The sequence below is a fragment of the Dermacentor silvarum genome, chromosome 11 (assembly GCF_013339745.2).
Source record: "Dermacentor silvarum isolate Dsil-2018 chromosome 11, BIME_Dsil_1.4, whole genome shotgun sequence".
In the NCBI taxonomy this organism is placed as follows: Eukaryota; Metazoa; Arthropoda; class Arachnida; order Ixodida; family Ixodidae; genus Dermacentor; species Dermacentor silvarum.
In genome coordinates this window covers 24388971-24403763 of record NC_051164.1, presented here as the reverse complement: position 1 = coordinate 24403763, position 14793 = coordinate 24388971, and the positions used below count along the sequence as shown (strand labels likewise).

The following is a 14793-nucleotide window of genomic DNA, read 5'->3' as shown; positions in this document are numbered from 1 at the left end:
GCTTAGCTCGCGCCATCGGCGGGAATCGCTGCTCACTCGTCGAGTTAGTTGGCCCGCAGCCATCTTCCTCCACGAACGAGGTCACGGTTCACGAACGTGCGCGCGCCTTGGAACGCATTTTATAATCTCCCGCCCTCATTTCTGCGCGCGCGTGTGAAGACGCACCAGCGTCATGGACATCGCGCGGGCTAGCGGCATGACGTCACCTTGGGGCGTACGTCACGCGGCCGGCGGCGAAAGTTACGTCATAGGCGTGATTCACGTCCGCGAGGCGGCGCCGCGGTCGCTAGTGGCGGCGGCGACGGTTGCCGTTGAGCGGTGGCTTTCTCCGCCGTCGTTGGCTTGCGAGTGCGTGCGTGCGTGTGCTTCGGCGTTGTAGGGGAGGCGTGTGCCCCCGCTTGTCAAACGAAGGATTCCCTTACGCATGCGAACCACCGAGATCATGGCGGGAACGCGACAGTCTCTGCTGCTGACGGACGAACAACGCGAGGAGCTCAGCGGACAGTTCGAAACGGTGAGTGGAAAAGGTGTGCGCGCCCGCCGAACAGGTGGTCGTCGCTCCCGCGTCGCCGGCGCGCGCGATTGCTTGCTTGCTTGGGGGCCCCCTTCGCGAGGAGAAGACGAGGTGGAGGTCGCGGGGGGGCTTCTCGTGAGGGGCCGCATTCTTTCGGCGCTGGGGCCACGCCGCCACCCCTCGCAGGCTCTCCCATCTTCGCCTCGGTATCGTCGGCGCCGCCCGGGAATTCTGCGCCGGTCAAGCCGTGCCGCCGCCTGGGCGGCGGTTGTATTGTGCGCGTATACGTTGTCTAGCGACCCTATCGCCCGCTGCCCGCCGGAAAAGGCGCTTTTGCCGGACGCCCGGCGCATTTTGATGTTTCTTTTTTGCTTTCCGACTCACTGCCGGTCGAAGGCACTGCCACCCGCTGCCGCTGTTTCCTCTGCGTGTTGGCAGCAGCGTGTCGCCGCTTTTTTTTTTTTTTTTTTTCGCTCGGTTGTGTAGTACACCACTTTCCGGGATATATGCGTGCGAGCGAGCGGCGCAGGCAGTACGCGAATTCCCTTTCGAGCTTCTCGTTGTGGGTAAAAAAGAATGTGTGGCTGCTGGACGCTTTCGGCACTCGCGTCACCTGTCGGCGCGCCGTCGTGGTTTTGTGTCGCGCTGAAGGCGTGCCCGTCGTTTGCACAGGCTGTTACGCGCGAGTGTCCACAGTGGTTTGATTTCGCCTCTGCTTGCTGCCAAGTGCGAGAATACGAGTTCGAACACGACTTTGCGCGAATGTGGGTGCTAATCCGTAGCTTGTTTATAGAGTGCGCGCTTTTCACTGATCCCGCGCCGAGCAACGTATACGTGCGGTGTGGGCAACGATTCTTCCTCGCGAGTGTAGCGCGATTCGTCGCGCACCTCCTGGCCCATTGAAAGATCTACAGCCAGCTACAAGGCACTTATTTCGGAGCGCACGAGTCGCGACAATAAAACCGGTGACTACCGATCATCTGGGGATCATTAACTACTGAACTAAAAATTTAGTTCAGCATAGAATCGTCGTAGAGGCGAAGAATTTTTTCTCTCTCGAATTTCGTACACCAAAGCACTTAACACGATTGTGGATACTGTAGCACGCTGTCATAAACACGCTTGAATTACTAGTAGCTAGCGCTACGCCTGCTCCGTAGATCCGTGTTAAGTATTCCGTTGAAGTTTCAACAAACTTCGTTGTACAGGAGGCATAAGCAGATATTTTCGAGCGACTTCGTGGTAAAGGTAACTTAACTCTTATGTTGTTACTGCGCCAGAGCTCAAAGAAACGGTTCGAAAGCGTAGTCCACTGAAGTGGTTTTGCGCCTGTGTACAGAGCAGGCTTTTGATCTTTTTTTCATCGAATTTGCAGCAGCATTATGAAGGGTCACGCTAAGTAATATCGCTGTCACACGTGACACTTTCGATCGCGATCGATCCCGATCGCGTTTGTCAAAAGTTTCGGGTCAATGTGGATGTATGTATACGTGCTGCCTACCGCGTACGACTGATCGTGAGTCAGGCTCAGGCCTGGCTCGTCAGCTACGGCGTGTCGCCGGTTGGTATAAGATCTGGTTGGGGTGAAAACACTGCTGCACATTTCATGAGGCCGACCTTAAAAGGATTGGTTGATGTACGGCACGCAGCGAGGTCGAGGAATAAGGGGGAGAAAACCATGCGAACAGTGCGTCGTCTCTGTACAATCGCGCCGTGATGCGTTTATGCCGCCAGAGCCAGACAGCTACCGCCTGTATATTTTATCTCGGCGCTGCTTTCTGTATACGACATGCAGCATTATGCTTTTTGTGCGCGATGTCGGCCTGGGTAATGTCTTGAATCTCGGACAGGTTTATAACTCGGCAGTCGCCTGGCGCGAGCTTCGAAACGTATACGTATACTCCCGCTAGAATTTTAATTAAAAAGAATATAAGCCAACAAAATATATTTTTTTTTCCAAGCGGCTGTAATGTCTAAACGCACTTGGCACAATGGGAAAGCTACGTGTTACATACTAGCGTCAAATTGCGACGATGATTCAGATGTCATCGGCGCTCGGCTGTGGAATTTACTCGAGCCATATTTCAGAGAAGACAGGGAACACCTGTGTATTTCTCTAGACAACTACGGAACGATACGCTGCGAATAATAAATAGCGCGATGTCTCTGTCTTTTGGTATGTTTTCGATATCTGTGTTTCGAAATTGCTGAGAGATCGATGTTCGAGTCGCCGAGCGAGGAAGCTGTAGACGATGGGGGTTATAGTTCCTATGCTGTCGAAAACGAGCGTTGTGTTTAGCGCGGTGGCGTCTACCGTCGTCTTCGCCGCTCGCTGTTTTCTTTCGCCTTGAACGGCTGCCAAGCGTTGTGGGCACGGCACGTGAATCGACCGTTTACGCGGTTACGCCCCGTTCCGTCGCCGAGTTACGTAACAGCCTGTGCCTCACCGCGTTGGTTTCTATGAAAGTGTTTCCACAGCGTTCACTATTCAAAAACACGTACAGAGAAAACGCGACAGTCGTTAAGGGCCCCGCGTCGCAGAAAATTCGGTGTCTGCGTCGGCGGCGTTGTCCGTTAGAGAAAGTTATATTTAGGTATATGTATGTGCCACGCCTTGCTATATGACATGCGGGTTGTGGCATGCTATATGACATGCCACACCATTCTATCACTAAGGATGCTCATACCTTGTCTTGCATTCTTGACAAAGTCATTACTTGGAATTTTGAGAATGACAGCCCACAAACAAATATCATATGAAACAAAACACGGACAGCGCATGCCATTTATGTGAAATCTTGTCAGGTTCAAATATTAAAAGTGCAAAATAAAAGACACCTGCAAATTATTATTATTATTTTTTTTTTTTTTTTTGCGCGGCTGTGCACTATCTCCGGAATCGGCCCACGCAAGAGGTGGTCATAGCGCTAGGAGACACGGACAAGTACGAGAGAACAGGACGAGCGCTAACTTTCAACTGAGTGTTTATTTCGAGAAACAACCCTTTCTACCAGAAAGCGCGCCTTCGTGCATAGCGTTCGCCGCCAGCGTTTCCCTGTAAACATTACGGTTACATAAGCTGCATTTGCGTGAGTTGCAGTCGGGCATTTTAGAATGCCATCGCGTTCCACTCTTAAAGGTGAAGCTTAAGCGTCATCCAATGTTTTAGACCGCCGTCATATATATTATATATATATATCGCGAAGAAGAAGTCTTAATTTGAAATTTTATAAGCTTTTTAAGGTGGTGCCTTGCGTTACTCGTCCTGTACTTCGGGCCATAAGAGACTGGAATGTTCTTCCGCCTGTTTTTTACGCGGGGCCGAATTATGATTTTAGAGCTTTGCGTGTTCAGAGTTTGAACGTTGATTAGTTTTATAAGATGTATAACCCCGAGCTGTAGTACCGCTGAAGGTGAAGCAGGTGCTAAAGTGGTGCTGAACGTAACGGAAATACCGTTTTCCTAGCGTTACTCGGGGCGTAAGAGCGGTATAGTGCTGGCGGTTCTTGGATGCTCGAAGTTTATCTTACAATAATACTGGAAGGAAATTCGGTGCTGGTGTATTCGTCTGCAAGAACATTAGAGGGTTATTTGAGTACGGACGCATGCACCTGTGTACTTTCAGTCAAAACGTGAAAGTTGGCCTGTAGATGGATTTGTCTAAAAAAATTTTCTTTGGCGTATTCGTATACATAAACATTCTTCAAGGTTATCTTCATTCAAAATTTGTTATACATTTCGAAGTTCCATTTCGCCTCCAATTCCTATACTCTTCGGTGGACTTTACAACATCGCAAACGAAAATTGTTTCGTAGGCGACCAATTCGAGGTTACCGCAGGCGTACCCGAGAATATGATTTGTGCGCTGAATATTACGTTATGAAGCAAGGTAACTGTGAAAGCCAAACACAGCGCTGCTGTAAGAAAACGTTCACATGTGGGTACGCAGCGCGGGTAATTTAGCCGCAAAGTACAATAACGGTAGCGGGAATGCTTTATTTTATTTTATTTTTATTTTTTTTTGGGGGGGGGGGGAATCCACGACGAACGCTAGAAAAATGTATTTGCTACACCTGATGTTCAGTTGCCTAACTACTGCAATCGCCGGGTTTCTCTAGAGTAATGATACTCCGAAAATGTTTGCAATGAAACAAAACTTTATCCAAAGGTCTTCTTTTCGCCAGGAAAAAAAAAAAAAGAAAAAGTCATGCGACTTTGACCGACGGGGTGCATTTTATTACTTTCTTTTTGAGCGCGCCTCGACCGCAAGTCTTCCGTGTTGCCGCTATCAATCGTGTCATTGTAGACACGCCTCCCGTCACTTATTACCTGTCGCCCACAAATTTCACCCTAGTAGTGCAATGAGAACAAGTGATAACGCAATGCCTGTCACTTCGCATTCTGTCGTTCGTCAAGCGGTACACGAAGAAATTCAGCCTAAGGCGCCACTTTAACCTCTCGACCATGTGCTTCGAATGACGCGCCGCAAGGCGCTATTTACACTGCTCGGATTCCAAGTACCGTATACACTCGAATACGGGTCGCACTCGTGCAAAAACTGTGCCCCCCCCCCTCCCTCCCCCCTAAAAAATATAACAAAAAAAAAGTTAAAAAAAAGCGCGCGCCGCTATCCGAGGTACATTGTTGTGAAAGGCTTTAAAATGATAGGCATATCTAACGCTGTAGCATCCCAGACGATGACTTTATCCACGTGTGTTGCCTAACCGAGCCTGAGCAGCCGGATAGGGGCGATGACTATAGACTTTGTTGCGTGGCGTACATGCGCGAACGAATGAACGCATTAGAAAACAATAGCGATGCAGCTCGTTTGGTACAAAGAGAGATCACAGGGATTCAATACGGTCGGAAGAAATTGGACCGTTATGGCGTGTTCCCATGTAAGGGCCGCACCTCGCCAACAACGCGAAACAAAGTGTGCGGCCCTTAACACGAATGTGTACGGTATTACCCCTTGCTGAGGGACGAATGCGGAAACAATAACTGACTTGTCGAATCGCAAGTTCCTTGTCGTTGCACATATCACTCGTAAAACACTTCTCGTGTCTTTCGCCGCAAAAAAAAAAAAAAAAAAAAAAAGGTTCCTCGTCTCATGTTATCTCGTAAGTTTGCCAGCCCTCGGTGTCAACCTACTGCGTCTGTTAAGTACATGCGTGTCGGACACTATGAAAAGTGCACGCTATTGTTTCGTAGCCCCCATTGATTAGCTTGTCTAGCCCATGGCATTCGCAAGCGGACATTGACTCTAGGCTGAGCCTCGACCCAACAGCCTATCTATCGATTGAGGAATGACGTTTTCCTGTCAAGAGGCTTATATATGAAAAAAAAAAAGCATTGATCTCGTTTAACTTTGGTCCTTGTTTTAGTACGTTTTGAACTGTTTTAGTTTGTTTAGTGTTAATTATGTACATTACAAAGTAGCACCTGTTATCGCGTTGTCGTGTACAACGCCGTCCGGGTCCAGTCAAGCTGCTTACGACTGCTTTTAGTCCAGGAGGACGTTTCTAGTGTATACTAGAAGAATAATAAGTTGAGGTTGAAGTTGATGTAATGAGCATTCCCTTTGAAACGGGGCGGTAATTGTAGCAGTTACTACTTCTTGTCACACCATTTGCTACCTTAGTATACCTGCAGTTGGTAACGATAGTTGATAGCATAACTGACTAAACAAGTCACTGTTACTAAGCTCAGCTACCAATTCCGAACGAATATAGCACAACTGGATTCAAAGTTTCCGTTCTTTAACACATATATATCGGACCCACTATATGGAATACGTCACAGCGGGTCAGATATATGCAGCAGAGGTGAAAATCTTTGAATTAGCTTTTTGTCAATTATGTTACTAACTCTCTTCTAACTAACTGCAGTTATACTAAGGTAGCGAATGGTGTGACACTAGGTAGTAACTATTACGACCTTTTTTTTAAAGAGATAGCTGATTCCATCGAGGTCTTTATTTTTGCGTTTCCTATATCTGCGTTATAAGCCTTTGCGATTGCTAGTTTGTGTTGGCAAACCATTGAGCCTGGAAGAAATGTATTGCTCTAAACACTGTATTGTCGTTCTGTACGTTTCCAGCCTTTACGCAATCTGTACTCCAGCCATATTTTGCTATTCTCTACCACATATTCAGTAATATTTCCTCTATTGTTCTTAGAGCTCGAGGCCTTGGGCAGTCTAACTAATAATTTACCTCCAAGTAGATGTTGCGACATGCTAATCAAATGTCCTATTAATGGTGCGATAAGTTTACAAAATATGTTTCATGGTTTCAGCGCTATGTCTTGCAGGCTACGCAAATATATACTCTGCAAGTTTCCTCCCATATAGCACCATGTTCTCAGACATCCTTGTCTGACTTCGAACAATATAGTGCACTGCCCTTTGAATTATCTATTATAACTTGAAAATCCTTTCGTTTTAGCTTTTATTCCTTGCTCTTCTTTATCGCTCCACCCGAGTGGAAAACAGCACAACCTCTTCTGTGCTTTAACAGCTGCTCAGTGGATTCTTTAGTGTGACCTACGCTGATATACTTTTTTATGTTTGTTTACGTTCCTGGTGCCATGCTCCTGGGTGCTAGAAAAAAGTAGTCGCGTGGCACTTTTGCTTGTTTCGTAGTCTTTCGTTCAGGTTAAAAAAAAAAAAAAACTATGTAGCACGTATGCAAGCGCTGTTTTAAACAGCGCTTGCATGTAGGCTCCCTACGGCAGGTCAAATTGGGACCCGCGCGCGCGTTCAGGCGATAGCAAACAATTAATAAAATGGTAAAAAAAAGGTCCTAGGGCCTTCACATTTTAATATGAGACTTATATTGCCTCTGGAAAAACGTCTTCCCAGCAATGGATTGCTGTTTAAAAGTGAAGCCGACTTTAAGGGGATCGGTGTAAGCTTGGTCTTTGTAAGCTGGCTTTCCCACGTTCTGTGTTTCAGTGAAGCCTACTCATAAAGAAAGGTGAGATGCGAACGGGGCCCGATAGCGCTATCGCGTTCCACTCTTAAAGACGAAGCTTAAGCGTCCTCCAATTTTTGCTCTGAATATAATATTTAATCAATTTAATTGATTAATGAGTAATTAATTAGGCGAAATGCAGAAAAATAGTCCGGCTTGCTCCAAACGACGGCAAACATTACCTTGGTTCTATCCAGCCACGTTGCACTTGCATATTTTTAAATTTTGGCGAAAGTTACGTGGCAAGCATTGTATATAAGTCGGAAATGTTGTGTCAGTAACTTGTGAGCTTTAACGTCCCGAAGCTGCGCAGTGACCGGATGTATACGAGACCGGACGAATTTTGATCACGTGGTTTTTTTAACGGGCACCCAATGAGCGGTACACGAGTTGTTGCACTCCGCCCCCATCAGAATGCGGCCGCGCCGCTCTGCATGGGACGTGAACCCGCGACCTCGTGCTGTGCAGCAGTACATCGTAGCCACTCAGTACCATGCCGGTAAACAAGGGTCAGCTCGACAAGACGAAAAAGCGGTGTACAAGGAGTCTGTATCGACAATCTCGTACGTTGTATACGAACCGATTTTAATAAGGGTGCGCCAGTGGTCCATATACCGCTTCGGGTGTGCGCTGCATTTAACGCTGTACTTGCAAAAATGCGCACTCTTCTTTTTTTTTAAAGCATGCCTTTGCGCACTGTACCGGATAGCGGAGACCCGAGCGGGCCGGATGGGCGAGTAACGGATACACCGCGAAGGCACGGCCGGAACCCGATGCAGTAGTGTAAGAGAGAAACCGTCAATTTTTTTTATTTTTTTACACTGACAATGCGTCAGCGTCCGGTCGCCACAGTTCCAAATAGTGCATAACGGCAGACAAAGCAAACGTACAATTTTTTTAAAGTTTTCGCTACGTTATTCAAAACGTTCCTAGAATCGCTTGATATTGCGAATTCGCTAAAAATCGGCTCGAAAGAAATGTGAGGAACTGTACGAGGAAATATAATAAATCGACACTAAATAGTTACAGTAAATAAGTTTAGAGGGGTAAAGTATACCATTAATTTTAATTTTTATTTGTTTTACGGGAAAAGGCTGATAACTACCGGAACAAATAAAGGTTAAGCATGCCTTTCATGAGTTTCGCGCCGGTACGTCAATATGATGTTTGTGACCCAATGTTTGTGACAATGCATTACTGTCTTAATTTTGTTTTAATTTTCTATTACGCTGGAAAACGTTAACTCATTGTATGTTCCACCTTGATGTTCCGTTGCTTTGTGTATTTTTTGTTTATTTCTGTGAACGATTTAACTCATCTTTCTCTAACTGTCCCCCCTGCGATAATGCCTTCGAGGCGACGCCGGTATTCTCTAAATTAAAAAAAAATAATGACGTCACTGATTTCGAAGCATTTTCGCGTACTTGAGCTGATTTCCTGCAGGAAAAGCTTTCGAAACTTGTCAGCTTCATTGTCTTTAGTTGCTTTGGAACAAAATGCCTGAAATAATCAGAAGCCCTCCGGTATACTGTTTTTGATAAGTTACCGTCTGCTTTAGGGACGTAAGAACCCGTAATTTCAATAAATTTTGATGTTTTCATTGTCACATACTCTGCAACGTTGAAGGCTAGACCGGTATGACGGTTCGGAGGGGCCATTAGGTTTCCGGATGAACTGTGTGGAAGCGCAAGGAGAGTTTTCAGAGGAAACTTAAAGCTCGCAAATTCCAACGGAATGCGCACAAGGCCTCCATACTTATTCTCGAGAGAGTGACAGAGAGAACTGAAAATCACACAGAGAAAGCCAAGCTGCTGTAATAGTGAAACGATAGCACAGGAAATATAGAAAGCCATTAATGACACAGTCTATGCGCGACTATTTACATTTCATGCAATGAAACACTGACACCACTTCGCTTCAAGCAAGAGCGCATACCCAGCATGCAATAAACAGCATACATAGCGGCATCGAAGCTGTTGCGAACTGTCGTGGACAAGTGCCTGTCGATAAGCTACTCTCCTGTCTGATTGCGAGCTGTTTTACGTTACGCGAAAGAACACTGGCCTGTGCCGACATTAGTGTAGCACGAGCGCGTAGCTCCGTGTAGAATGTAGTCTCGTGCTACGTGATGACAGTTTTTCCCTTTAATGAACCTTCCTTCACCGTGCGGGGTTCCGCAGAACCGATTTGCCATGTGAAGCACCTCTGTTATCGCAATGATAATCGATCAGTCACTCGGATCGGAGAAACAAGTCGAAGCGAAGCCCCTCTTCCGCTACCGGTGTGTACCGGTGCATAGAGAATCAAGCAGTGGCGACACGCGCTCTCAGGCGCGTCCGTGCATTAACGATTTCTTTGTCGCAGCGCAAGCGGTGGGCGACGCAGTGAACCGCGTGCGCTTTTGTGCGCGGTTCACTGAACGAGGCGGTGAAGACGCGCGTTTCACGCGCTTGCACGATGCACTTGGTCGTGAACTAGGGCGCGTGCAACGCCCGCGGACTTGTTAGCGCGCAGCGAGGTCTCGGAAGAGTTGGGGCACAAGCTATCACAATGGAACGCCTTCGCAGAGCGTCGTGTTGCTGTATGCCGTTATAACGGGGGTGACGTGTAGTGGTGCTGACTAACATGCCGATGCAGAGCGCTGAGGTCGTGGATTAGGCTCGGACCGTGGCGGCTGCATACTTATGAGAGAGAGAGAGAAGTATGAATGAAGGCATGGAGGTCTAAACACCAGGACTGAACCCGGTGTGCTACCCTGCACTGGGGGAAAGAGAAGTGGATGGAAACGATTGAGAGGAGAAACAGCCCATTCTTGAATGTCGCCGACGTATAGTGAAAATTCTCAGCACTGCATATCACAGATGTTCGCTCTGTCCGGTTGCCTTCAGAAATAGCGGCAGCGCTTTCGTGACCTTCTGCAGCCTGTGGTATGCGAGACCACGGTCGCCAAGATCTTATCTAACGAGAAAGGGGCTTCCGTCTGTCTGGTTTACAGCGCTGCAGGAGAGCAAGCCTTTCGTTTTCAAAGGACGGGCAGTAGCACAAGAGATGTTCCGTAGTCTCCTCGACATCACAGGCATTGCACTAGGCGCTATTGTCCATTCCAAGCCATAATGAGTTCTCATTGGTGAATAAAACGGCCTAGGCGTAAGCGATGCCTACCTACGGCGTAAGCAGTGTACATTATAGAAAACAATATAGGGACTCTAATATAGAAAATGAAGTTGAGCCGCATTGCTAATTGCGCTTCTACAGTATCTAGAGCGAAAGGAGGCTTGTTACGTCACAAGAACATGCAAGAACGAAATACTGCTGGTGATGCCGCCTTCAAGTTCCACTGCTATCTGGCAGTGACGATATAGGTTTCAACTGCGTCTGCTCGTGCCTAGTTAATTTCTTTTCTTCTAGTAAAGAATGATGACTTGTTTTTAGAAAAACAATCAGATTAATCTTAGCAAGTCTTCATAACTTTCCACAAGCCACAACGGCCCAAATGCGAAACGATGCCTTGAAGTTCCTGACGGCACACTGACGTACCGGTGCTTGGATTTTGGCGCGAAATTCTGCAGGTGGAACCTTGACCTTGATTTTATTTTCTAATAATTAACATACTAGCGCGAAAAAAAAAACGAAAATAGAGCTGTGAAAGAATACTTTGTGGGTGGAAACTGCTGTGGTCTTTCGATTTAGTATCCCTCTAAAGATCGCCACTGGGAAAAAAAATTTACACGCCTGCGGCGTTTCTGCTGTTGCCCGAGTCAATTTTTAGCCTTCAAGTGCGGCATCCTAAAATTTCCGGGGGTTGTTACTGCTTGGAAAAATCAGTTCGGTAGTTCCTGCACTACTGGTAAAGTAACTGATGCATGTTTCGCTGCAAAACGCACTGCACACATGTTGGGCTAGAAATTTGGACTGAACCGCCATAGTTGCAGTTGGCGTAGGCACTAGCTCCAGAGTTTACTTCTAGTAAACTTTGTAGAAAACTGTATGGCTTTGCATATGACCTTCGAGATCGGCGGCGAGTCGCGTGCCGCCCTGTCTCGAAGGCCATGCTTTGCAGGACCTGCGAATCGGCAGCACAAGAGTGCGGCTGTGATGACGTTATAAAAGCTGCACCTGCGTAGGCGTTTCGTGTGTGAAAAGTGATTTCAAAGTGATTTCCACTCGACATCTGTCGTTTCTGTCACTGCACGCTCTTTCGCGAACGACCGTTGCAGTTGTATCGCCTGTGACAACTCACGCCCGCCGCTCGCTATTGTTTCAACGCTGTAGCGACTCGCGGGCGTTACGAGAGCGGCACAATGGCTAATTGCGTGTCAACAAACTAGGAGTTTTGACGCTAAGTAGCGCGTAGGTGTACTGCAATTGAAAGCGTGCCATTATCGGAACTCATTGATGGGCGACTGCGAGTGTGGCCGCCAAAGAGAGGAAACGAACCTTTGTGAGTCTACTGTGTTATTTCTATGATTCAGCCATTCTTGACGAGTGAACATTGCGAAGTCTGAGTTCATTTATGACTAAAAGCGTGACCATGCGTTAAGCTGCTCAGCGAAGCCTGATAACGCGAATGTTACGGCCCTGTCAAAGTAGGTGAGTCGGTGCATGACGGGTAGCTGAAAACATTGGTCCACGGATCGGTTATTGACCGACAAAGGCCTAGCGAAATAACATAGAAACATGCGTCATCAATGCATCAATCGCTTTAACCGAGAAAGTGGTATTCTTTTTTAGGTCCGCTCGTTTTAATGCCATTCGCCCGTGTTGCGAAAACGTTGGTGTCTTACTGCGTTTCGTTTTCTTCTGTATTGCTTTTTAGCGCACGTACAGTGAGTGATACTCGAACGCGGGGTTACCTTTCTCGTTAAGTTGTGAGTCAGAGCCATGACGTCATTTTTCCTTGTCTTGCGTCTATAGGTTCTGAGTTTCCGCCCGTAAGTGTATCCGTATATCAACTCGCCCAAATGTCTGGCATCGTGAGATACCGGAAGCAAGCAGCGACGGAATCGCCGATGGTAGGTTAACGCGAAGTCACGGGAAAACGGCAACATATATATTAAAGAAACGCGGGTAGCTCTTCTGCAGAGCTCAGACGTTACGTTGACGGACTGCATCTTTCCTAGAGGAACCCCTGCCCATTGGAAGAATGCTTTGACCAGTTACTGGCATACATGCCCAGGAGTAAAACATGCTTCAATCTAATCACACCCATCGGAATGTCCGCTAGGGTTCACTTTTATTGATTTTTGTTTAATGAACTTTTCGTCTATCTACTTAAGATTAGAGAAAGCAGCTAAGTTAGACAAATGATGTAATGCACAGTAGAGGTAACCGTCTGTGTAACGTAAGCAGCAGGCGTGAGCTGGATAGGCGTAGCTTGAGCTCTCTCTGAAAGTGCTTGGTCGTATACACTATTGGCCTAAATCGGATGAAAGTGGTGACATTGACTTTGAGAACATGTTTGAGCTGGTTGAAAGGTTTTCTGCGTCAACAAACTTTCGTTCCACTGCCAATTAAACACTTAATGGGCGACGTATACTTCTTTGGGACAATGGTTGGTCGCTTAAACGTTGAGTACTTGTGGAATATGCTGGGAATTAAGGCTGCCAGTCAACGCCATACAATCTCATCCAAGTACTTAGCCGCGGTCGCACGGTGGAAAACTTTCAAGTACGAAAGCCGCGGCTGTTCTTCTGTTCAATCTGTTCTTTGAGCGAATATTCCTGGCAGTTGCACGTGCCTTGAGTACCGACTTCAGTTGTCCCGGACACCCGCAGTACTTGTGAAATAAATCACGAATTCCTTAAATGGGCAATTGCAGATTGCGAGTGGCCCTGCAAGTATTATGTTTGCCTCTTCGCGTAATCCGATGGAGTAAGCAGAGTTGCGCAGTCTGGCGAAAAATAGATATAAAATATACCGTGAAGAGTTGAAGCCAAGACTGGCGGTCGATGGAAGCATTTTACGGACTCGTTTAGGTGCCGCCATCTTGGGCTGTTAACGCCGTTTTCTATCTTTAACAACGAAATGTACGTTACTGCAGTCGTTTTGCAGGCATGAAAATAGTTGTATAAATGCGTTTAATGTCTCATGACCACTTCACTTCTCATAAAACTTAGAAATTGTCTGTGTAACAGCCCAAGATAGCGGCGCCCAAGAATCGAATATAACATCGTCTTCTGGAGGATTCGCGCAGCTCCCGTGGGACGTCTGCACGGAAGCCCGTCTGGTGGCGCTTTGGGCGTTGCTCGAGTAAGCTGCACGCGCGAGCACGATTGGCTCTTATCTACGCGCTTCTATTTCAGGCGCAGCGCGAGAAATCGTATAGTGTGGACGTGAGATGCGTGTCTATGCGAGCGGGGCGTGAATCAACCGGGGGAAGCTTTGATGAGCAATGCGAACTTTAATTTTTGTTTCTTTCCCTGCCGGGCTGATCTCATCTTGCGTACCTTGGCGACGCGCGTGTATACTTTGGAACAGATTTCACTGTATTGGCGAAGTTGGAGGTAGGCGGTGCTTAGTCGGACAGAATTCTTGGTGGGCGTCGTCATATCCGTATATTCTCAAGTTACCACCCGATATGCTGCGTCAGGCGCGGTCGGTAGCTTACGCACCTGCAAAACAACGAAAGCTTTGAAAGAGTAAAAAAATTAAAAATTAAAAAATAAAAAATATACAAAGAAAGAAATTAGGCTGTATTTGTTAATCCCTCTTCTACGGTAGCAACAGCGCCACTCCAGTCTTACCGTACTATAGGATGCTTAGTAAGACAGAAAAGACGCAATAACGAAAGACGTCTGGTCACGCCGCCCTGAAGTTCGCGTATCAGCTGGCCATGACGTCATCAATTTTCAGCTTCTGCTCGGCTTTATAGTTGGCTCTTTATCTCTAAGCAGCAATGCCTAGATCGTATACCTAGTAGACCAATGATTAAACTACCAACTTTCGAGTTCATTGCCCGCGCCAAAGCTACGCGAAAATACATTGAAATTTGCGACTTCTTTCATTGCCTTTCACTTTTCCGTCATAATGGTGAACCGTTTTACGCAAATGTGAATGCTTCGCCAGTCTAGGCTAACATGACCTTGCTATATTCCCGTGAGTGTTTAAGTGCTTTCGTATTCAAAAGTTATTTCGATTGAAAAGTTTACCGTGTAAGTAGACCTGGGTCCGAGTGACGTGCAGTCGTCCATAAAAGCTTGCAGGACACGGGATTCGCGAAAAAGCTGAAACCCGGCTAGGCCAGAACATATAACCTCGAATACTTGTGCGGTCAAATACGATACTGTATTCAATATGGCGAAAAAGC

General features: G+C 46.9%; 1 protein-coding gene across 1 annotated transcript in view; it reads left to right on the top strand.

The window, feature by feature from the left end:
- Positions 1-284: 284 nt before the first annotated feature.
- LOC119433297 (plastin-2-like) overlaps positions 285-14793 on the top strand; it is a 51183-nt gene continuing 36674 nt past the window's right edge. The window contains exon 1 of the mRNA XM_037700442.2: positions 285-514. Within this exon, the coding sequence (XP_037556370.1) occupies positions 425-514 (90 nt within the window). The 5' untranslated portion in view covers positions 285-424. The remainder of the gene's footprint in view (positions 515-14793) is intronic.